Genomic DNA, 25,896 nt, shown 5'->3' with positions numbered 1-25,896 from the left:
CATGTTTATAGCATGTCTTGGCTGGCCAGGTTTTCTGTGTTGAACCAAGGGTTAACAGAGAAAAATGGTCCTTTGATATATAAGAGCTGTGTCAATTCCAAAGAGGCCTCAGGGAGTCTGCAGCCTTTATGTGCCCTGATTCTTTTCAGAAGTATTGATGCAAGAAGAAAGAAAAATAATAAGTAAAGTGTCAATTTGACAGTTTCTGAGGCTCTGTAGGAACTGAGGGCAGTACTTTCAAAATGGCTTTCAGAAACTGAAATTTTCTTTTCAACAAGGCAGTTAACGTCTCATCAAAGCCTGCTCTGATGGATGCTGACAGAGCTTATAGAGCCCTGTAATGGTTACATATCCAAAGTCTCTTCTGTAGTTTCTGGACAAAGGGGACCACTGAAAGGGCACAGGGAGACTCCTGCCAACCTCTCCCCACTTAGTGAAGGCAAACCCAAAGTGTAGTCAGAGACCAAGTGTCCCTAAAGCTGCCTTTGTAAACGTCCTGCTCAATTTCTAGGCTTAAAGACAAGTAAAGGTTGACATCACCTGAGAATTCCAGAATTGCTGCAGTTCCTAATACCTATTGATTTCAATACCTTTCACAGACTTTGGATGTTTTGAAATCTCAAGCAGGTACTATTCAGCCTCTCCTACACACTTTAAAAGCTCTGGTTCAAAGCCATGTGTAAAAACTCCAATTCAGCCTTTTAAGGCTCTTGGGTCTTTGAACATTTTCTCCAAGCCCCAGCTCCAGGTGGTAGCCCTGCCCTTCCATAGGTTTTTGTGTGGGACTAGAGAGGCAGCAGAAGGTGTTGAATGGCAGAGTCTGGAGCACTGTGGAAAGGAAGATCAAGGAGAGGCCATTTGCTGGAATAAGCTCCATGTGGAGCAGCTCAACTCCTTTGTTATGTCCACCCTGTCCTCCATGTCAGCACTCAGATCAGTTAAGAGAGTGTGGCTGCAAAAAAAAAAAAAAGCAGATTTTCAGCTTCAGTGTGTTTCTAATGCCTCCACATTAAAAGCAAACCTCATGTTATGCCATGTTCCCCTCTCAGACACTGAGTGCCTCAGCACCAATTGCAAGGACCTGCTCTCAGTCACTTTAATTAGAAACTGAAATGCTCCCAGAGGAAGATTTGTTACCAGCTAAATCACCTTTCAGAAAGAGCTATTCTTCTCCACTCCCCACAGGAGTCCAGACATCTTGTGGCTCCCTCAGCCATGGAAAGCTGGATGTGCTTTGCTGCAAGCAGTACTCAGGCTCTGAAATTTTTAATTTTCTTTTCCTGGACCATTTTGTCTCCAAGAGCACTGCATGCATTGGCATCCTTTCCTAGAAAAACACAGTATTTAACTGCAGTGCCTGATGAGTTTGATCACTAGCTGTCTCAATAAAATATGCAAATACAGAGCCATTTCAATCCAAAACATCTTTGAAGAAAAATGATAAGATAAATGCAATCAAGACACAATTACTTTTATTAAGTGAGCACGTTACACAGGCTCAGTAAATATGATTAGTTCTAAATCTGCCTGTACATAGCTGAAAAGCAGAATAGAAGAAGGTGTCGAGTACACTCGTGACATTGCAGTAGGGTTCAGTTTCCAAGAGCTTCAGCTACTGCATACTTTGCTCTTTGCACTACTGCTTCTCTTGTCATGATTCAGTGCTCAGGTCAAGCATAATTATAACTTTTTTTTCAGAATAGGGTTTGGCAGCTGAGCATGTCTAATGAAGTCATTCAAAGTTAAAAGTATAATTTTTTATTCATCTCTACTTCTCTATAAAGATGATAAAGTGTGATAGCTGAGACATTGATCTTCTCTGCTCATGAGCAAGGGGGTGGGGGGGTCATAATTCATCTGAGGTGAAGCCCTCTGGATGATGGTGTTATTGCCCTTAGCTGCAGGGAGTGGAGATCAGCTCTGTGCTGTAAGTACATCCCTGCAGAACATTTATGGCAAGATAAATATTGGATGGTCATTATCTCTGTGAAGAGCAGGTGTTCTTTCCTGTTTCCTCTTTTTCTGATGCAATTTCTGTTGTTAGAAACTGTGTATGAAACCAGTGTTCTCTCTGAATTGAAGAAAGTGAAATGAAGGTCCTTTTTGTCTGGCATGTTTTCACATCTACAACAAACAGGTGTGAATTAGCTCTAGGCCAAAGTCTAACCTCTTTTTCAGGCAAAAATCCCAACTAGGCCAACAATAATATTTTATGGGTTTATGTTTACTTTGGGTGTGATTATAAGACTATCTGTCCCATCTATCTGGGTTGTCCTTTAGAGGTAAAAACATACCTGAAAAGTTTTTCAAACAAAAAATAAGTAAAGTATCAAGAACTTCTACATCAGGAAAAATATCTAACAGATTTCTCACTGTATCAGAAATTATAGATATTTCTGAGTTGCTTCCAGTAGTGATACTTAAATATAACAAATATAAGGTTGCCAAATGTCTTACCATGCATAGGTTTTGAATATCAAAAAAGCCCAGTGGAATTCCTCCAGCTTGATGCAGCTAATAAAATTAACTGTCCTAAAATATTCAGGCATGTTCAATCCTGCTGCACTTGTGGGTGATCACTGAGCACCTACCTGGGCTGGTTTCCCCTTGATCCCAGCAATGATGGCCTAAGTCATCATTAGCTTGTCCTTTCAAGTTGCTTAACATTTTAAGAGATTTAATTCAACACTCAGGAACTCCCAAGGCTGTAAATTTTTAAAAAGTGCTTTCTAGTTCTATAACTCCCCACTTAACAAAGTCACAGCTCAGAAATGTTTCTTTGCATGTGCAGTCCTTGCTTGAACTCAGCAAGGTTCCACTACATGTTCAAAACATAAATGCTGTCCTGAATGGCTAAGGACAGGAGCTCCAGTTTAGAAAAGCATTTGTACATATGGTTAAACACTTCTTTTTAACCACGTTATTCTTCCTGGCCTTGCTGGAACTGCTTCTGAGATGAAAGCTAATTGCTGAGGAAAATATCTGTGTGTATGCATATATGTTTCCAAAATTTGGACTCCACTGAAATCAATGAAACCTATAATGTTGACTTCAAAGGGTCCCAAATTTTACCCCAGGCATTTTTTGGCTTTAGAGAACTCTATATCCCTGTCAAATATGTTAATTGTATACTTTATTTATTTAGTTGTTATTGTTTTCTCTTATAGTAAATTTCATGCAGTCTAGGGAATTCATTCACTTAACCATATTGCCTTCATTATTCTTGTATACCTCATCTCCGTGTGCTTCTTCAACTTCAAACCATGCTGGAAGGAAATAGTTTTGAGATTCATACAGCACTTTACTCTCAGTGGAGCCTGGGATGATATGTTCAGTGCCTACTAGCTTTTATTAAGATGTTACAGTTATGCATCAAAGCTTAGAGGGAGAACGTTCTCAATTATGAATCTCCGTTTCAACCTTGTGTGGTCACAAAATTGATTCCCTAGGATTTGTTTAAATTTTAATGTAACTCTTAAAAAAAATGCTGTAAAATTTGTTTGAAAGTCTTCAGTCCATATCAGCACAATGAATTAAATTATGTATGTGTTAGTTCCATAATGAATTAAAATTATAAGTATGTGTTAGTTCCATAAGAACAGCAGCCTTGAGAATTTTGGTGTCCTGGATCTCTAGTTATTTTGGGTTTCTGATACTCTGTGTTTTACCAGGTCCTTGCTGGTTCCTTTACTCCTTTGTTACCTATTCTTCAAGGTAATGTACCTTCTTCCCTTTGTCTCCTGGCACAGCTCCCTCTTGTCACTCACTGCAGAACTTTCCAACTTCTGTAGTATTTTTTCAGAGAAACACATGAACTTTTCATTGACTGAAGGTCAGCACTGACTTGGAGAACAGATGGAGTGTGGAAGGATGAACCTTTGCCACCCACTGAGCATTAACACCTGCTTATTTGTTACATCTGTGCACTGCAGCTCAGAGGCTCCTGAAGATTTTACCCAAGTGATTTAGGACTTTCTATTGGGCTGAGTGCAAATGCAGTCTGTGAAAGAGGTGTTGTTTTTACCTTTTTACTCAGGCTGCACATTCTGTGGGCTTTGGATGGCAATTAACTCCACATGCTTAGACTCTAAAAGGCACTGTGAGTGTCTTGAAAGGCTGCTGCAATAAAATTTTTTAAAAGAACAACATTGAGACAGCTCTGAATGCAAAATGTGAATGTTTTAAAGGCACAGATACATTTAGGATTTATGTTTATTTCATACAAAAGTGCGTTTTCTCATCCATGAGACAAACTGCACATACCATTGCTTTCTTTGGGACTTCCAGAGAAGGAGAATAAGAATAGTTTGTCTTCATCTCACCAGCTCCAAGTGAAGGATATTTCAGCCACATAATCAGTGAGGAAATTTATGACCTTTTGTCTCCTGCCTTCTGTTTGTGATGAGAGACCTGTGTCTTGTATTTCTGCAATAGCTTTCTAAGAGATGCTTACTGGGGAGTGATGTGACACTATATCAGGAGTTATTCCTGTGTTTTTTTAGACTCTCCCCTGGATCTGGGTACTTGTATTTGAAGTAGTGGCCAACTGTATTCAGTAAGAAATTAGACAATTCATTATTAAACTCTCCATATCAGGAAACAGAAAAATGGTATTATGTACCTAGAAAAAAAGAAGGGAATGAATAGGTGGTTTGCTTGTACCAGCTGAATCTTATCAGAATATGCAATATAATTATCATTACTACCATGTGCTTAAAATTAGAAACATATAAACTTCATGGACCATAGTTTATTGGCCTGGTCCAAGGTCTATTGTCAAGGGAGAGTCATGCTAACTTTCTTTAGGGCTTGTGCCCTCAAGGACAAAATTCATGAAGAGTAGTTCAGAGTAATATTGTCTTGGGTACATTAATCCTAAATACGATGTAATGAAGTTCTAAACAATACAAATGGAAAATTATATATATTATAAAATATAAAAAATAAAATATAATATATAAAACAATATATTATTCATATCATATCATATCATATCATATCATATCATATCTAAAATAATATATAATATGTAAAATTTTATATATTATGAAATTATGCATTTCTTTTCCTATTTATCAAGTCAAGGATGAGCTGAGCATCCTTCTTGCAATCAGGAAGGCTGAACAAATCACAGGAGAGATTGCCTTTTGTTCAGAAGCTAATCTTTATTCCACGTATGTCATAAATGATTTTAAGTAACTGGCTCAGGCCATAAGAAGCTAGCCAGATGTGGCCATAATGACACATTTCCAACCTTATTTCAAGTCCTGTGAACTGATGACTCAGCTAGGATATAACCAACATTCCTCTGTGGTTTTCTGCAGGTTGAGACACAGCAATTCTAAAGACATGCATCGGAGGCACGCCACCCTTCGGGAGAAGGGCCGGCGCCAGGCCATCCGGGGCCCTGCCTACATGTTCAACGAGAAAGGCACCAGCCTCACTGCAGAGGAGGAGCATTTCCTCGACTCCGCAGAGTATGGCAACATTCCCGTCGTGCGGAAAATGCTGGAGGAATCCAAAACCTTGAACTTCAATTGCGTCGATTACATGGGACAGAACGCCCTCCAGCTGGCCGTGGGGAACGAGCACCTGGAAGTGACAGAGCTGCTCCTCAAGAAGGAGAACCTCGCCCGAGTTGGGGATGCCCTCCTGTTGGCCATCAGCAAAGGGTACGTGCGCATCGTGGAGGCGATTCTGAACCACCCGGCCTTCGCGCAGGGACAGCGCCTCACGCTCAGCCCCCTGGAGCAGGAGCTGAGGGATGATGACTTCTACGCGTACGATGAAGATGGAACTCGCTTCTCCCACGACATTACCCCCATCATACTTGCTGCCCACTGCCAGGAGTATGAAATTGTTCACATCTTACTTCTCAAAGGTGCACGGATTGAAAGGCCACATGACTATTTTTGCAAGTGCAATGAATGTATGGAAAAGCAGAAGAAAGACTCCTTTAGCCACTCTCGCTCAAGAATGAATGCCTACAAAGGATTAGCCAGTGCTGCTTATTTGTCTCTGTCCAGTGAAGACCCTGTCCTTACTGCTCTAGAGCTTAGCAATGAACTGGCCAGGCTAGCCAACATTGAAACTGAATTTAAGGTAACTCACCACTGTGCCTTTTTCCTTGGGCTGAGAGTGTTCAGGCTATTGAGTAGTTTACAGGTTTGATCAAATTTTGGGCTGCTGTTTGAGAGGTGGGGGAGTAAGACTGGCAGAGACTGCCAGATGTGTTAGCTATGCATAGATTCAGATCACTGTCATTCTCCAGTTAATAAATGCTTGGAACTGAACATTGCATATTACAGCAGAAGCTTAAGTTTCTGTGTTGCACACTGTGATTGCTTAGAATCTCTAGTTTGCAGCAGGAATAAAAATTAGATTGTTCAAAAAATGGAGACTCGTTTTTTGTAAGTAAGGTAAGTCCTTTAATTGAGCAATCTATTTTAGAGGCAGAGTTCTAGAGACTGTTTTAAGAATCCAGTACATCTAGTTCTGCTACAATGATAAAAAGTATAAATCAAGAAATTTTGGTTCTCTGTGAAATAATTTAAATTGCATCTTAATGGTTTGGTACTGCATCTATACATGATTAATTGCATGAAAAAGGAAAAGAGAAACAATCAATAAATAGCTATGAAGTTTATCATCATGCCAAACATAAGAGGAGAGCTTGTGGAACTCTCTTACAAGTTATTTGAGATTTCCATTATCATAATGAGTTTGTAAATGTCCAATGCCATTTGCAGTATTTCTGTATGTCATTTACATGATGTAAAGAGCATTGTCTCCCTTTCTAATATAAATTAGTCATTAAACCCCTCATTTTCAGTGGCTCAGCCATCAACATTAGCCTTTTTTCTGACTTATGGCTATTGTGCAGCAACAATCAGGATCAGTGACTCTGGGGTAATAAAGTCCACGTTGTGAGTACACTGGGGCAGGATGCTCACCAGGAATCCATCATTTCTAATTAAGAAAACTATTCATGTGTTAAAGCATCTGTTTCAGGATTTGTAGCTCTATACTACAAAGGACTGGGGAGATCATCCCTCTGCACCAGGCACTGGTGGGGCTGCCTTGAATCCCAGGTTCAGTTTTGAGCCCCTCTCTCCAGGAAAGATTTTGGGGTTCTGGAGCAGGTCCAGAGAAGGGTACAGAGCTGGGGAAGGGTCTGGAACAGAAGTCTGATGAGGAGCAGCTGAGGGAGATGGGGGGCTGAGCCTGGAGAAAAGGAGGCTCAGGGGGCACCTTCTCAGTCTCTACAGCTCCCTGAAGGGGGTTGTAGCCAGGTGAGGGTTGGTCTTTTCTCCCAGATAAGAAGCAACAGGAGAAACAGCCTCAAATTGTGCCAGGGGAGGTTTAGGCTGGATATCAGGAAAGATCTCTTCACAGAGAAGAGGGTCAAGCCCTGGAAGAGGCTTCCCAGAGAAGTGGCTGTGTCACCATCCCTGAAGGGACTTAAGAGATGTGTAGATGTGTCACTTGGGGGCATGGTTTAGTGGTGGCCTTGGCACTCTTGGGCTTAAACCTCGATCTCAGAGGGTTTTTCTGACCTAAATGGTTCTATGAATCTGTGCTCTCCAATTTAAATGTAAGAAGAAAACATATTCCCGGGCTTTGCAACCCGGGAACTAACAGGAAAAAATTCCCAAACCACTGAGATCTTTTGGGCAATAAAATCAGAGTAAAATTTTGCAATTTCTTTTTCCCCGTGTACATGAGAATGCAAGGACTCAATAATTTGATGGGGAAATTTTATTTGGATTCAGTCTCCTGAAGCAACCTCCTTGGACTCAGTGAATCTCAGTGCTTGAGTGAGGGGTGCTCCAGTGTGAAAGCACTGGAGGCTCATGCCCACACGTAACGACAATAATATCTCATTAATGCTCCAGCTTCTTTCCATAGACAGCTGTGTATTGAGAGGAGCACGAGCAGCCTCAAGCACTGAGTGCCTGTCAGTCCTGATAAGTGTCTGGCTGCAGAAGAGTAAATATATTCCTACCAGAATCCTTGTTTTTGTTCCTGGAGCTGCCAGTGGGGTCTGTACTGGCACTGGCGGATGCACGAATGTTCCAGGAGCAAACCAACAATCCAAAATTGAAGAGTTCCATGGTAGTTATATCTCTGCACTGGCAAATGGATGGGAACAAATCAATACCAGGAGAAACCCCAAAATATTAGAAACCATTTGCCAAATGACTGCATTTCCAGGTTTTCCAAGTCCATTGGCTTATTGGAAGGGTCTGTGCAGCACACATTCATAAATGTTAGTGAAGTACCTACCCACACCATTAGTTTGCTGCAAAGATTTCACATTCCTTTGGTATATTAATTCTTCCAGAAATAAGAATGTTCTCAAGGTTCTAATCTATTCTCACTGTAGCAAAAAAAATACCCCCAGAGGTATGTATTTATGTAAAAATATTTATTCTTATTAACATAATCAGTGTGATGTGAAATAGGGTATTAATAAAACAGTGGGGGGTTTTTCACAGAACATGACAACTCAAGAATTTATTTTGAGCAAAGAACACAATTGCTGAAAATGTATTTAAGAAGCCCACAAATGAAGAAAATTTATGAAATTAGACAAGTTCTAGAGGGCTTTTTTTGTGACTAAAATAGAATTTTCCCAGAAACTTAATATGTTTGATTCCTAAAGTTCTATAATTAAAATTGGTACTCAACAGATTTACAAAATTATCACTCAGGATTATTTAAGAACATTATTTAAAAATTGTGTGCAATTGCAGAAGTGCAGTTTTCAGGAGGTACAAAGAGTCCTTGAAACGGAAAGACAAAATTTTAATAATGTAGGTGGACAAATAGTAATTTAGTAACCTCTGAAGAAACTGCTAGCATGAGCTAATTAAAATATAAATGCAGTGCCTCTCTCCTGCTGCTTGCTGCCCCAAATCTCTTATGCAATAGCACCTTTCAGCACATCAAAATGAGAAGCCAATGCATGTGCTATTTTTTGGAGAACATTAAATTTTTTAAGCAAGTTGCCTCTTTGTGCAGAGAAATGTGAAACAAAACAGCCACATGGACCACTTTAAAGCAGAAAACTTGTGTTACCTGTGGTAGGCCAATTTATCCATTCTTTAGTTTTTTACTGTGGCAGAATCTGAATAGATTTTTATCACCCTAAATTGCTAAGATTCAGTAATATGCTGCAAAGCTGATGAAACATCTTTGTAAAGTGTTGCCAAAACCCAATTTTTCTTATTAATGGTAGAAAAAGAAATTGCTATTAATTTTGTAGTCCATTAGTCTAGAAATAAATAAGGCCTCTTCCCCAAAGCAAAACGAAAATATGGACCCAGTTGTTTCTATGAAAATATATGCAGAAATGGGGTGGGTGGGAAACCCCAGAGGTGGATTTCAGAAAAGAGAGAAGCAAACATCAGAGTCCCTGTGTATGTTTGCAGGTCTCTTTGCAATGATATTCTCCTGTAGTGGAGGCAGCCCAAGTTGAAAAAGAAACAACCTTAATTTAGTGCTTTGTCAATTTTGTGTATCCCACCAGAAAGCTCAAAATTAAGAACCAGTTCATGACTTTCTCTCTCCTTCTAGTTTTAATTTTGTGCTTTAAAAAACCAAGCCAACATCCACTGGAGCAAAGGCAGTACAGACTGGGGGCCTCATTTGCTCCATTGGATGGGTCCCTTCTGCATTGCCCTTGGAAACACAGAGAGAGAGGATCCCGTGTGGATTGAAGGGTTCCAGGTGACCATGCCTCTGCAGAGTGTAGGAAAATCTGGGTAGGAAACTGAGGGACACCTCAATTTAAAAAATCAAAAGTACAACTAAAACAATTATAGGACAAAGTCAAAGTGCTTTGTAGTTTTCCACAAAGGGAGGAAAACAGATATTAGGCTAATGATTTATATGTGAAGCTGTTTTGAGGGAGAAAACATTTATTGTCAACCTAGCAGAGCTAGGATCCCTCTAGTCCACACAGGAAGAATTCTCCCCTCTCATTCTCCCCTTTTTACTCAAAAAACCCCATCTCTCTACATTCCAATTTCTTTAAAAGCTTGCAGATCTTGGACCTCAGTCATAAAGCAAATAATCCTTCTGCCATCTACAGAGGATTCTGTTTGTTTTGCTCATATAAATAAGTCTGATGTCACTTGCAGTGTGAATAACACAGCCAGGGCTTGTCCATCTGAAGCAATCACCCCTGAGCCAGGCTGATGAGAATTGCTCTCCTCTTTGGTCCAGAGAAATCCATCTCCCTCGTGGCAGCCTGGTGTGGAAGCATTTGCAGATGTCTGCACAGTTACCAGCTGTTCACAGCCAGGTGACTCATTTCCAAGACTGGAATATTAAAAGCAGTGTCAACAGGATGGTTTTTATATGTCTATCAAAAGCCTTAGGAGATTGAATTTCTGGCAAACAGCCTGCAGGAAATGCCTTTGCAACTGTCTTTAACAGCAGCATCAGCTTAATGCTACTGTCCACAATGTGGAAACTGAGTGAAACCCAGAATAATTGTTCTGTTTACTTTTCCTAAAGCACTGACTGTGTACTCCTTTTTCTGGTGAGATCCCCCTCCACAGCCAGGACTGTTTTACAGCCTTGCATGCTCTCAAATTAGACCACATGCTTGTGTGTGTCAGGAAGCATCCTTGTGATGAAGTAAATCAGGCAAATCATTCCATTTAGCAATCCAGACAAATCAAATTAGAGCCTCGCAAAGGAGGCTTAGAAAAGATCTCACCAACCATAAGCAGTAAATCAGAGCTCAGCTCCTCTTGACTAAAATGTTACTAAAAGCAAGATCAAAATCACCACCTGGAAGACATATGGTGTGTGGTCTTTGTTTACTGCTCCCACCAGCATTGTCAGTGCAATTACTACAGCAGAACATGTTTTGTTTCTCACTTATGTGTTTCTTCCTGTCTCTCTTCCTTTACAACACTTTCTCTAAAAGCTTTTGGGATCCAAAAGCAGGTCCTGGCAGTGAGCCTGCTCTCATGTGCAGGTGAGCATCAGGTGCAGGGGCTGTAGGATGGGAGGCTGGTGGGGCAGCAACTCCAGTGTGCGGATGCTGCAGGGATGAGCCTGAGCTGCCTCTGGTTCCATTGGGACTGGGGCTGCAGTGATGCAGAGCAGCTGAGCCTCAAATCCCTCTGTTCTCATGATGCTGAAAGAGTAACAGAACAGCCCTTGAGACTTGTTAGGATGATCTGGAACTCCTCTTGCCTCAGTAAGTCAGCTCCAGCTTTTATTTTGCCTAGCTTCACAGGATATGCTTAACTTAAACTTTTTAAGAGAAATTACTTAGTCCATTTTCTTGGTATTTCTGGCTCCATGCTGCAGGGAGTTAAAAAAAATCATTATTGGACTCTTGGTCTTTTAAAATGAGTGATAAAAAGATGGAAAATGGCATAAAACATTGAAAAGTAAAATAGTAGGAGGGGGAAATACTTTGAGAGAATGGAGGATAGCAGTGAACTTGGAAAGAGAAAAATACTTGAAAACTCTCAGACTGTAAACCAGCAAGGCTGCACTTATAAATTCTGCTTCCTACCCAGGCTGGACAGACTCTGGGGTTTGTTTGCTCTCAGGACTGACTGATGGGAGCTGGTGCCTGCAACTCACTGAAAGCAGAAACTGGCGTGGGAACCTCTCTCATTATCCTCATGAACATTCCTGTAAATCCATCACTTAATATTTCTGCTCTGACCCATTCTTCTTTCAGTGATCTTTTCATCTTTTCTTAATCTCTGCCCTCAACATATTCTCTGGCAGACATCTTGCTTCTGTTATGTTTGGGAATACTTTTTATGACTCATATTTATTATTTCAGCAAGCTGCTCTTAAAGGCTTTAGTGTGTTTATATGGCATTTGTTTAAGTTTTCATTTAATTTTTCAGACATTCTGTTCTTTTCTTTATTTTTCTTCCAGACAGGAGTTGCATTTTAAAGAGAGGGATTTTTTTAATTTAAGTAGCTTTCTTTTTTTTTCTCATGTTTCACTTTGCTGGGTTTTGAGAAGGCAGCAGGGAACTTCAGAAATTTGGTCTGGTAGGCAGAATGTACTCATTGCCTTTTATTACTGTTTTTATTTCTCTTGCACAGCTCTCAGTCTTACCTACTGCCTGTTTTGAAAATTAAGCATCCCAGTTCAAATGAGTATAGGAACATCACTACTCACAAGTGATTTTTTTTTTGGATATTAATTTTTTCAGGTCAATCTTTAGTGAGAATATATTTTTTTTTCTTAGGGATGGAGTGAGGGATGTGGTTTGGTGGTTTCTAACTTTTAAAAGAACTGATCCCTTTTTCCCTCTCTCACCTATAAGCCAACTTTCCCCACTGCCATGAAAACACGCACATTTAGAACCTATGATTTTTTATTTTAATTTTCACTTGTGCAAACCAAGTGCATAAACAGGTACAGCCAATTAATTACCCAACTCATAGTACAGGAAAAAATCAAGTCCCAGTAAAGCAGGAAAACAAATCTCCTATTGTTACAAGTTTAACTTCTTGTTGGAACAAATTAGGTATTAAAATAAGAGAGGAAATTAAAAGTGATAATGGAAATAGCCTGGGAGAAGGAGGAGAGATTTAAGCCTTCTAGTGAAATCAGTGTTTGGCTCACTGAGTAGGACTCTGTGCAGAAGGAACTCATTCTCTATGCTGTTCTTTTTCAGAGACAAATTCACTAATAATAGCTGCTACACCAGCTTTGTCTTGATAGCTAAATTAATTAATTGTGGTTGCATTTTTCTAAGGATATGTAGCAGAGACTGTGGAAAAAGGATATATATATATTCTTTCTGCCCTTAGAACTCACCAAATCTGTGACTCTTATGTTGCTCTCTACATATTTATAAACTAAGAAATATACTTTATATTTTGAGAGTTGTTTTGGTAAGTGCTCTTTTTAGGTTCTGTGATTAAACAATTTTCTGCCTGGCATATTGCCCAAGAAAAATGGTTTTAAAATGTTGCATGAGAAGAAAATCTTCAAAGCTTTTCAGAGGGGTGTAGAACTGTTGCCAAAGCTGGGATGTCTGGAGCTGTCTTGAGAAATCCCAGATTTGTATCTCTGTGTGTGAAGGTGTGTTAGCATCTGTCTGTGTCTGCTCACAGTCAAGCAGAGCAGTAGGTGCTGAGATTCACAGTGAAGGGTACAATTCAGTCATCTACAACCCACACCTGTACCTGGGAAAATTAAGATCATTTTTCATGGAATTTGTAACTCTGTTGGCAGCTCAAGCCACGGAGCAGTCACATAAAATTGGATAATGCCCGCTGCCCACAAGGTTATTTCACCTACCTTAGGAGTGGCATTGTTGTTAAAATCTGCCAGCTAAAAGAAAACCTCTTTAAGGTTATCAAAACACTTTAAATGCAGGAAAAAGTTTTCTTCACTTTCCTGGGGAACCAGCCCATTCTCTCTTTTGAAAGACTGAGAAGGGAAAAAAGGTTCTCACTAAACATCAAAGCATAGACAATGCACCAGTATAAGAAAATGGAATATTTGAATTAATGCCTCAAAGGTTTTGCTCCCCTAAAAAAAATCTCCAAAACTTGAAGGAAACTTTCAACATTTGAGGATGGCAAGACAGATGTAACCCTGGAAATATCTGACTCTCCCAGACAGTATGGCTGGGATAATTTGTTCCCTGTGATGCTACTGCAAGTGAGATTTTTGGCAATGCCAGTGTGCACACCATCAGTGCAATGTTTATTACCCTTTACAGCTCCCTGGGAAGTCATTTTTAGTCCTACTCAGTTAAGGATGAGCAACATTGCAACTGCAGCACTTACGTCTTACTGCTTCCAGCTTGATTGAACAAGTCCCTGGAGCAGGATTTTAGTTTAGGTGAGCAACAGACAGGATCATAAAAATATAAAATAACATGGAATCCTCTTATAATCATTAATGGGAGAAAACATCTGGGAAGGAGAGAGCAATAGAAAAGTGTCACATAAGGAAGTAGCACAGCAGTTGCCTCACCACTGCCAAGAAATTCATAAGCATTTTTACATATAAAGCTTTTAAGCCAATCACTGTGATGCTTTAGCCAGATAGAGAAATAAGTGTAAAATCTGGAACCAGTTGAAATGGCTTTAAGGTAATTTTCCTCCTGGGATTTCAGTGTTTCCTTAAAAATAAGCAGCCCATCCTCCAACAAGAGCCCATTCCTGAGGAGCTGGAAAATACCTATACAAATAGTCTAAAAATACTTTCAAAATTCAAATACAATAAGTTCAGCTTACCACAATCTTATTATTGTTACATTTTGATCTTTAACATCTTTAACATGGGAGAAAAACTCAGTAGCTGGCAAAACCCATTGACCATCATCTTCAGATTTGTTGAAGCCATGATTTCTTCCTCACCCTTTGGAAGAATGACAGGCAGTGAAGCAGTGGGGCGACCAGCAGGTCTGATCCAAGGCTGATCCCTGCTCATGGATTCCTCTCTTTATACAAATGAGGAATAACAACTCACATCTTGGACCCATCAGAGCAAGGCGTGATGGTTTGTGTATCAGTAGGGGGGATTGATCCCTAGCACAATCTCTCCCAAAGATCTGGGTTCTCCCACAGGATGAACCTTTGTCTCTCCATCATTCTCTAAGCAGTGAAGGTGAGACAAACCCCTCTGTGCCACCTCCTGCTGTTCCCTGGCTGCCCTGTCCCTGTGCCATGGTGCTGGGCTGGAGCCCTCACAGTGCTCTGCAGCAGAGCATCCCAAATTCCCTGCCAGCCCTGCTGCCAGCTGCTCAGGAGCTCTGAGAGCAGGGACAGTGATTTGGCCACTTGCCTGTGTTTAGTTAACAGTGACAGAGTGTTTTCCTTTCTTGCCCACTGAGCGTGGAAGACAAAATGAGTCCTGGTGCTCAAACTGGTGTGTGCTTTCAGTGGCAGCGCAGTGAGAGGGCTCCTGCTGCCCTGAGCTGGCTGTTTGAAAGGAAAGACTCATTGGGCCTTTCCATCCCAGTCACTGGGTCCTCTGCAGGGAGCTCAGAGCTCCTCTGACTTTGAGCTTGCCCTTACACACAGCACTCATCTAAGAGAATTTTCTCAGCACACTTACTTGTGGCCGCATTTCTCTTCAAAGAGAAAAGCAAGGCACAACTTCCCAAGGATGCTTTCTGGGAATTGCAGTGAGGAACCTCAGAGAAAGAAACAATTCTTACCTCATTTGCTGCATCTGTGTTTGTGCAAAAGTAGAATGCAATATGGGGATTGTTTACCCAGAGTGATGGTGTTTGGCTTCCTTGGCCTGTCAGGGCCAAGCGTGTGTGCAGACTGCTGGTCAGCAGAGTCACAAGGTTTTGTTCAGTGGAGTTGAGTGTTTGTGCAGGTTCAGTTTAGATGTAGTGTAATATAGTATAGAATAATATAGTATAATAAAGTAATTAATTAGCCTTCTGATATCAATGGAGTCCTCTTTGTCATTTCTCCCTTGGCTGGGGTTGCCCTGCTGTTTTACTATATTCACTGATATAAAATGGAACAGCAACACATCCTCCTCCTTCCTCCCCTCGGTAATGACTGGTACCAAAAGGGCTCCACCTTAGAGCACCAAAGATGAAGATATTTTTCAGAAAGCCAAAATCCAATTCTTGTTGAGGAAAACAGACAGAAAAGGCTGTGATCACTACTGTGATATCAGTCCAATCCAACATTGGTAAGCTTTGCATTTAATTAGTGCCACCAAATGGCCAACCATTCAGCTGGTACCAGCACTGGGGTTTGGGAACAGTTAGGAACTGGGAGGTTTGTGATGAGCAAGATGACTGCTTTCCAAAGAGTGCTGCTCATTATTCACATTGGGAAGGGATATCTACTGGAACTACAAATGAGCATAATGAGGATGATTGCTCAGAACAGACTAATGATGTTAGATCAGCAGATGGGAGAATGGAGTCAGGTACGTTTATCCAAGGCACTGTAGGGAATCAATATCATATTAATGAATGTAAATGAAGTAACACATTCTGGGGATCTCAAGTCTGACATCAAATAGGATGCAGATGGAAAGTGATTTAGTTTATCCCTCATTATGTTGTTAATTGTTGTTATTGTAGATAATTATGATGAACTTATCCTCACTGAGTCCAGGCAGACTATTCAGAGAATTGTGGATAAACAATGGTATACAAACAATTTCATGTTGCTTTAAAATGGTGCTAGGTACTGAAGTATCTATGGTTTTCTGGCATTTATATGATCAAAAATGGCAATTTTCTGGAATACAATTTGGTGCAGTGAAATTGTCACCAGTGCAGCATGGAAACAGCTCATTACCCACGGGGTGTCATATCATTCTCACTGTCCAAAACTCCAGGATCTGAACTCATTTCAGAACAAAGAGATATAATTATGCACTTTGTATATTGATATTTCTGTTCCAGGAGGTTCTGCAGCGCGACTTCTAGGTCTGCTCTTCTTGGAGAGAGGAGAATCTCCATATAGTCAAGAGTGCCCTGTGCCAGGACTCAGCAACTGGAATCACATTTTTCCAAAGTGCTTGGTTGCTGCTGATGTGCTGTGGGAACCACAATTCCACCCACTCGGATGCTTGTGACCAGTTTCATTAGAAGCTCTCCTTGCTGGGCATTGAGAACTGTGGTAGTTGGCTCTTTGAGACCTGGAAAACATAAGGTTATTTTAATTATTGATATCACTTGCAGTGGCTTGCAATTAGGCCAATATTCATTTGCAGGATGGATTTAGGAGGAGTCTTTTTCCTGATATGCACGTGCTGCTTGTAGCCAAAATTCCTGTGAGAGGAGGGACTCAGAGCACCTTTGAACATACAAGTGTGTTTTTTAAGCAAGATGAAGATGCCAAATTTACCTCAGCCTAAGGGATAAATGAAGCTGTCATGATCAAACAATTACTTTGAATTTAAATCCATTATTTTCTCCTGGTTGTTTCCCATCTGATTTTCAGGAAACACAGAGATTTCAAGCAGCTGAGCTGAAAACAGCCACACAATTGAGGAAGAGCAGCTAATTCTTTTAGTGCAAGGAAGCTATTTCATCTCAAATTGTATAGGAAATAGAAATCTGCCCCCGTGAAACTTGAAACAAAGAGATCAGGAATGTAATATGCATGGGAAAATGTCAGAGAGAAAAAGTATGGATGGCATGAGGAATGAGAAGCTTGGCCCAGAGGTAACTTTGTGCTTTGATAAATCTCTCACATCAGAGCTGCAGAATGACCTGAAAGGAGGTTGTGATGAGGTGGGGGGATGGCCTTTTCTCCCAGGTGATTCTCAGTGTCATATCCCCACACAAGGAGAGAGCAAATGTTTGAATGTCATGAAACGGGATTTGGAGCAATGCACTGCATCTTCATGAGCTTGATTTTACTGCTGGCATGAGCAGATCCTAAACTCTTCTTCAACCACAAAACCATCAGAGTGTTATTTTGAAATGCATAGTTTGCATTTAAAGAGAAACTGTTGACAGAACACTGGCGACAGGCCCTCTCCTTGGCCACATTTGTGTATTCCCCACATTTGGCATGCACATTTCACTAATACCTCTGTCCTGTTTATGAGACATCCAGGGACTTGATAGTTTATCTTCTGAAAACAGGTGTTTCAGCATAAACATTCAAATGAGCTAGGGAAAATCTGCAAAAAAAAAAAAAACACCTTTCACTTAGCTGAGGGATCAAAAGCTGTGGCTTATTTGTGATGTGTGTTTGAAAACGAGCTGAGGTGATAGGAAAGAGAAGCACCTCAAGCATCAAATGCCATCTTATGTTGAAAAGCTGCTATGCCAACCTTGAGACTGAATATTCTCGTTTAAAAAAAAATTAAACCAATATCATTTCTGTTCTAGGTTAATCAAATATTTTCAGAGACTTGCAATGGAGTGGTAGCTCTCTGCTGAATAGCACTGGTGTTCCTGCACAGGGATGCTCAGTAATGGTACCTGTCAGGCTGAAGGTGACTTTGGAGGAAAGGAGTAGAGGAGATGGAGGTGTTTTTCTGGCAACTCATTAGGTATGAAAAGAAAGACTGTATTCTGTTCAGGGTGAGAACTTTGGATAAGTCGAATCATCAATTAATTTCAGTGTAGACGGATTCACGTGTACAGGAAACTTATTTCAAGTTTCAGATAGTAAAGAAAATCAATAGAAATAATAAAAAAGGCTGAGAGTAGACTGATTCTGAAATTTCTTATGTCAGGGAATCTAAAACTTTGAAGAGTCAGGAATTGTTCTCAGTCTCAGTCCTTAACTATAAGGATTGTTTGATTCCTGCATTTGCTTCCCCAAATAATACATCCATTAATTTTAGATTTAAAAAACCACCCAGACACCTTTTAAAGGAATTGTTCCAAGGGGAAGTCAAAGTAAAGTATTTTTCCTTTTCTAATGTTTTTATTGATGGAAAAACAGCTTCCAAAATTTATTCATTAGTTTTGGTCCCACTGAAGCTACATTTATCAAAAATATTAATAATTTCCCAGAAGGTATTATTGGTAGAGTTTGTAGATTTGTAAGAGCTACAGCGGAAAAGAGCTGAAGTGCAAAAGAGTAGAAACGAAACAGGGAGGTGCAAACCTGTCCTTTCTGCTGCTTTTGACAAGTCACACTTCAAAGTTCTTGGAATGTTATTGCTGAAGATTAAACACATACCTGGACCTGCAAATGATGCTGCAAAACTTGGTAACAATTCTAAAGGATTTTCAACCCCACAACTAGAATTACTACCACCATCTTATTGAGCTCCTTGAAGTATTTCATGTATCTACCAGTCAATAGGTACGAGATGAAATCCAAAGTCAGTTCTTTGATGGATTCCTTGCTGCTCTATCCCCTTGGTGGAGGGATATGCTCTCTCAGAGATGAGCTTCTGCAGTGCATATGAAGAGATGAATTGCAGCTAGAAAGCTGAGGAGAATAAAGAGACACCAAAAAAAATTAGTCTTACTGTAAATCAGTCAGTGCAACTGCCATTGAAATCCTTGTAATGATGCAAGGGATGTTATTTCCATGGCTTGTTGGAAGTCAGAAAATTTTTGGTCCTCAATCAAATGATCCTGTTGTTTTCTGGGATTCTTTGAGAAGAATAATGTCAACACAGACACACTGTGGTTTGTCCTTGGGCTCTTATATTGGCCACATCTCTTGGTGCCTCCTGACAGAATCTAAAATCCCCCTTTGCCTGGAGGCCCCTCTGCTGTGCTGTGCTGCAACCTGGCACTGCTCAGAGGAGAAACCATGGCCATGTTTATCTTGACTCCATTTAGAAGGGTCCAAATTGCTTGGAAAGCAACAGAGTCACACTTGTGAAATGTCAAACTCTTGTATATGAACAGATTGCTTATTATATTATGCATGCTGGAGATTAAGAAGTCAAGGTCTGGATCACTTTGAAAATGAACTGAGGCATCTGTTCCTACCTCTAGAAACATTTAGCAGCCTGCACCTGAGTGGGGAAATGTTTTAAACCAGCACTGGGCTCTAAATTCAGAGACATGCCCACAGCTATGGCACAATGTACCCAGAGCTCGAATAATTCTCTGGTGTGCTGCCACTTAAGGAGCAAGAGAACATAAACCAATGTTTATGTGCTTTGTGGAGAATTAACTGTACAGCCTTGGCACAGACTGTGCACGTAGGCATTTAGTCTGGAAACAATCAGAATGCACTCAACTGTATTCAAAAGTGTCAGCAGCTGGCAAAGCTCTCTGGGAGGATGCTCAGTGCATTTCAGAGCAAAGCAAAGTTACATGGCCAGGATCAGTGCAGGGCCCTTCCTCAGCATCTTCTCTCATCACCTTTCCTGCCACAGGCCTTGTGCTTCTTTTCCCTCCCAGATATATGGCCAGCCAAAGACACTGTATGTTCCCAGAAGGAAATCTGTCCCACAACTTTTCTGTACAGGCTTGTGCATATTTCATGTGATATCTAATTGGTAAATATTTATAAGCATTTTGAATATTTGACACTATGGTTTATTTAACAATTTCATTTCAAGTATTGCATGAAATATTTCTGCTTTTTTTCCCCCTCCTTTCTCTCAGCTTTTTTTTTTCTTTCTATAACAATTTTTACTTGGGGGAGTTTTCTGTTCATATTTACAGAATTGCCTCTCCATTTTTTTCCTGCTGTCTCTTCTCAAAATGCTAATCTAAGCAATGCAATATTTCTCTCCTTGATATATGCGTATGTCTGATGCAGAATAAATACAAAGAGCCAAGAGCTCAAAGAAACATAAAAAGAGACTCTGAGCAATGTGCCTACAGCTTTCATTTGCACAGCAAATGTAATGCTACCCAGAAATGCCAGATAGGTTCCTGGTCTTAGTTTTTCTCATTTCACTTAACTTTTTTACTCAAACTCCATCCCTCTGACCTGAAACAGATCTTTTCTGAAAAAATCTGGTTGGTTGTGAACAGATGTGGAGACATGACAGAGTTCATTTAGAACATAATCAACAGATAATAATAGGGTGCTCGGAGAAATTGCAGTGAATGACAAGTACCATCAGCCTTTTCAAAACAGCAAAATTAGACATTTTTAACTCCACATGAACAACAGTGTTAGAAGAAGCAGGAAATTACTAATTTGGAATCCTTTTATTACATTCTAGTTTTTAAAAAATGATATTGTAACATTCTCAGGCATTATCCTGATCCTGCTCTGCTCACTGCCTCTGTTGGAAATAAAATTCTCTTCCATGTGTTATTTGAAACAGACTGGCTCTCTTGCCTACTGGGTTGTATCCTTCATCTTCCTCCCTGAGCCTTGACAGCACTCAGTCTGTCAGGATGAGGCCCCAGCATCTCTCATGTGTAATCTGCAATTTTCATTAGTGTAAAAATCCATCTGGTTCATGAGCCTCTTAATCCTCAGACTTCCATAATATGGCACCTAACGGGGGAGCTTGGGAAGGTTTGGGTTATTGTCATTGCCTGTGTCTGCTTCTGCTGCCCTGCCAGGAGAACTGAGCTGAGTTTTGTGTCCCCAGCCCTGAGTTTCCTGTTGTGGTACGAGTCTGACCCCACTGCCTGGCCAGGCTTTTCAGCCAGCATGGTTCTCCACAAAACTTATTTAGACAGCAGGGCCATGAAGTGCCTGGTGTAGGGGTAGAACCTGGCTGGCAGGGCAATGGTGAAGTGGGGACTGTCCCTTTGCACCCCAAGGCACAGTGGCCACCTGCCCCTCTGTGTTCTGGCAGAGTCAGGGGAGTCCTCAGGGCTGTGATCTTCAAAAACCTTGGTGTAACACGAACCACAGAGAATCCTTTTCCAGTCCCCAGCCACCCTCAGGGTGAAGAATATTGTTCTAATACCCAACCTTAACCTCTCCTGACACAGCTTCAGGGCTTTTCCCCAAGTTCTGTAACTGCTCACCAGTGTCTGGAAGTATCTGGAAATGAATCCTTGTTCTTCTTCACCTCCTCCTCCCACCCCTGGCTAATCTCTGCCCTGGGGTGCAGCCTCCCATCCACTGTCCCAGCACTCCTTCCTGCAGGGAAAGCAGCATCTTGGACTCTTCCAAATGTGTGAAATACAGGCAAATGTGTGAAATAAACAGTGCTGGCATGAACAACAATGGAGCTTGGATGCTGCCTGTAAATAAATCTTCTTGGCTTCCGTGGGATTTTTCCCATGCGTCAGAACTCACAATTCAGGATTTTAGGTGCAGGTACAATTTCTCCTTGCATCACCAGAGCTGTGCTTTGCAAGCCAGGATCAGGAGGAGCTTGGCTGTCAGACCTCTGTTAATCTCAGTTTTTAAGTAAAGAATAATGTGTGCTTGAGAGAAATACCTTGACATGAGGAGAGTCATTGAGCGTGCTCTCGCCATCAGGGTGATCAGGATTTTCTATGATGACTGTGAGCATTAAGGAGGCCAGAACGAAGATGACAAATGATTTTGTAAAAGGGATCATCAGAAGACACAGCAGGTTCAGTGATCTTTGGGACTTGTTTTAAGCGACGAGCAGTCTCCTGAGAGATGTAATCTGCCTCCCTGCCTGGCTGCAAAATTGCTGTAGGGCAGTTTATTTTATTTTATTTTATTATTTTGTTATTTTATTTTATTTTATTTTATTTTATTTTATTTTATTTTATTTTATTTATTTCATTTTATTTCATTTCTTTTCATTTTATTCTTTCTACAGCCTGTGTCTTGGATAGGATGTATAGCTGCTTGCATCTACTTAAAAATCAGAGTAAAAAACTTTGAATGAGGAAATCATCCATAGTTTCTACAAATGTACAGAACCAGTAAACACATTAAGGTTGGAGATGTGCATAAAGTTGGGTCTTGATAGAGTTTGCCAGCTGGGAACCTACCATTTGCAGATGCTTTGGAAGCACTTTCCTAGCTGCTACTAAATATCTTTCCTTAAAGAAAGGAGAAGAGGGAAAATAATCTAATCTAATATAAACTAGTTGTTCAGATGATGTGGAAGTGGTGATAAGAATTACCTAAAATGTGCTGGAGATAAGCTTGTGAACTTTGCAAACAGTACATAGAGAATGACATTAAAGCCCAGCAGAGTTCTCACCCTTGTTTTTTTTTTTAATTTGCTGGGCTAATTAGGCATCTCCATTACCTGTGGCAGCAAAGCATTTCATTCCCACCCTACACATGTTTTCACATCTATCTATATTTGCTGTCCTTCACTATTTCTGTATTTATTTTGAGGCTGATCTTTTTGTTTGGCCATCTATTCTCTCAGTGAAGAGGTTAAACTTTCAATTTATTGAAATTCATGTTGGTGTGGGGAAGATTAAAGCATGGAATTGATTTGAGAGGAGTGCTTTGAAGCCATAAAGTAAAATCTGTCTTTCATTTACATTTCAGACTTTACCTCACCCTGTATTTGAAAACATTTACTCCACAAATCCTACCTATCTCCACAAAAGGCTCATGTACTAGATTTAGATGTAAAATGGACCATCAGCTTTTGCCTGAGACATAAGAACATCTTAAATCTTCGTGCTCTAGCTTGGCACATTTGTGGAAGTCTTGGAGCCCCAGCTTCTGCAATGGGGCATTCACCCAGATAAAGATCTGCTTCTCATGTCTCCTCTTAATGAAGATGTGAAGTTCTAGCTCTCCTCCATTAACAACACAATTAGAACACCTGGTCTGACTACAGCACGCAATGACAAAAAGAGGAACTCAGATCTAAACTTTTTTGATACATAAGAGGATGTAAACGTACATTTCACCTCGCAGAAGGTGTCAGCAGTAAAATCCCTGCTATTCCCCAGCTGTCTTCAGCCCCTTCTCCTAAACTCAGACCAGAAATGGCTTCTTCCCCTTCCTGTGAGGATGCCCCACTTGCAGCCCTGAGGGGCTTTCTGGCTCCCTGTGATTATTATTCTGTGATTATTCAATTATTCTGTGCTCTTCCCAGCTCTTCCATGCATGAAGAGTGAAGTTGGGACACGCACACACATTCGTGGTAGAAGTAACCTCAAACCTATGACAAAGTCATTAAACCAACTGATTGTAAAAATTCATTTGCATCTCAGTTCTGAAGGGGAAAATCTGACCAAAGAAGTTAAGCCACCTCTAATTAAGCATTTTAGACAGTGCTGTTCTAACTAATTAATGAATGTTTGCACAGTGCTTTGAGATCTTTGTGTAACAAGGAAGGCCAATATGTTGCTATGTGTAAATGATAGAATAGATAATTTAGAAAATACAGAAGCACAAAGCCCAGTTACCCTTATCACTTCATCAAAGCCAAGTTTAACTATCTTCTTCTTTTGGCTGCTGGCTTAATTAGATAAGGTTCTGAATTTAATTAACTCATCAAACCTAATTTGAAAAGACCTCTCAAATCAATTAGAGCTTGTCTTATGATTATTGTTCCTATTTGTTGCATGAAGCCTTTAATATCACCATTTTGCTATGATATGAATGGTAGCCTTACTTGTGTTCTAATTTTACAACATTTACTCGGTGGCACTTTCCTCATTCTTTTTAAGTGCCAGCATGTGAAAATCAATCACAATTTAATTTAGGGCAGGGAAATTGCTCTTCTAGTCCTCTGTCAAGTCAGGTACAGGTTATCTCTTTCCCCACAAGTGTAATTTGGGTTCTCAAAGTGAAATTATTTCACAGGAAATAACGTTGAGTTTCTGAAGTTCCATTTCTTGGAGAGGTGTTGTGACAATTTTCATCTGGATGCTCTTTCAGGAATGTTTAACTAAATTCTAAGGTTTGAGGCTGATTTGGAATTGCAACTATATAATTCATTTGAACACATCTGTGTGTGATGATCCAGCTTGTTGTACCAGTCTGAAACTTCTTGAAAGTTATGAAATAAAGAATTACTAGGAAAGAATCTAAACTGAAAAATTTGCTGTATATTTTACCCAGTTAGCAGGACCTTTTTCTTGGCCATATTTTTACATTCCTAGAGATACACCACACAGAGAGCAGACATCAACTGATTGCTTAAAATCAAAATTTCCCTAGAAATTATTTACTTGTTCTGTAAAACTTGTTCTATTATCATGCAAACTATGCTGCTGATAGAAACATTGCTAATTAAGTCTGGAGGAGTTCCTGTACTTTTGTGAGAAGCCATTAACATGCTGTGTAAATCAAATGCTTTCTTACTCTTCCAGGGAGCAGCTTTCCAGGAGTAACCTTGCTTACAATTGCTTTCTCTCCCTTTTTTTCATTTGCTGTTTGCAGCCCAGCTTTCCAGCACACAATTAAATACCTTTTTTTTTCTGTTTTCCCTCAGAATGACTATAGGAAGTTATCTATGCAATGCAAGGACTTTGTGGTGGGGGTGCTGGACCTGTGCAGAGACACTGAAGAGGTGGAGGCTATTCTGAATGGAGATGTGAACATCCACTTGTGCCCCGAGCACCACCGGCCGAGTCTGAGCAGGATTAAACTTGCTATTAAATATGAGGTCAAAAAGGTAAGCTCTTCCTTTGGTTCCCATATGTCTTCACATTTAATTATGCTTCCTTGATGCCACCTGAAAAATAAACAAAAGATAGATTTTAGTGGGACCAGGACTGTCCCTAGAATTTTAGCAACTTGTGGCTTGGTTTGTATTTTCTCGCATAGGAGAAGGTTATAAAAAATAAATTCTTCTAGAAACAACTAGCCAGCCTTACAAAAGTGTGTTGTGTGAATGGAAAATGTTATTCTGGCAAATTCTAGGCCTGGGTGGTCCCAATTAATTGCTCCTACAATATGCTTTGATGGAAACTGGGCTCCTGCTATGGGACTCGAAGAGCATTCCAAATTTTTGAGCTAACATCTGCTCTCTCATTCCCCTCCCAAACCCACCACCTGCTCCATTTTTCCTCTTGACTGTGCTGGCTGGAGAAGGTCTTTTCCTGTTATGAAAGCCATTAATTAAAGAGAATCTTAAAACATATTTGAAATTAAATGCTTTCATGCAGGAGCATGTAGAATGGAGCCAAATATTCTCTCCTAGGATGCTGTGTCTCTGCTTTGTTCCATCACCAAGACCAAGCTGAACATCTCAGTTCACTCTCAGTCAGAAGTTCAACAAGCTGTGTCAAGCTTAGTTATTGAAATCTTTGCTTTGGTAACAGGAGGCCAAACTTGCTCTGGTGCTCTTTCAGAAAATGAACTAATCTAAAAGACACAGATAGTGTCCTCATCATGGAACAGTGCCCAGTGATCCATGACCTGAGAATCATCAGTCACAGAATCACAGAACATTCTGAGCTGCAAGGGACCTTGAGCCTTTTCAATGTGTGAATTCTCCTGCACTACTTTGCTCATTTATCCTTCTAAAAATTTGTGTCATCCTTTTGCTACCAAGACCACGAGCTGGAGCTGCTGTGCTGCTCTGGGCACTTCTACCCTGGCTTACCTGGCTCCAGAGGGACATTCCCCCATTTCTTACCCTGTCTCTATGCGCAGCTTTTC

At 40.4% G+C, this 25,896-nt stretch overlaps 1 protein-coding gene across 1 annotated transcript in view; it reads left to right on the top strand.

Annotated features, from left to right (window-relative positions):
• Positions 1–5,331: 5,331 nt before the first annotated feature.
• TRPC7 (transient receptor potential cation channel subfamily C member 7) overlaps positions 5,332–25,896 on the top strand; it is a 64,499-nt gene continuing 43,934 nt past the window's right edge. The window contains exons 1-2 of the mRNA XM_030957395.1: positions 5,332–6,102; positions 24,725–24,907. Of these exons, the coding sequence (XP_030813255.1) occupies positions 5,350–6,102; positions 24,725–24,907 (936 nt within the window). The 5' untranslated portion in view covers positions 5,332–5,349. The remainder of the gene's footprint in view (positions 6,103–24,724; positions 24,908–25,896) is intronic.

This window comes from Camarhynchus parvulus, chromosome 13 (assembly GCF_901933205.1).
Source record: "Camarhynchus parvulus chromosome 13, STF_HiC, whole genome shotgun sequence".
NCBI lineage: Eukaryota > Metazoa > Chordata > Aves > Passeriformes > Thraupidae > Camarhynchus > Camarhynchus parvulus.
The sequence above is the reverse complement of the archived record's forward strand: the minus strand, read 5'-3'. Positions and strand labels throughout refer to the sequence as shown.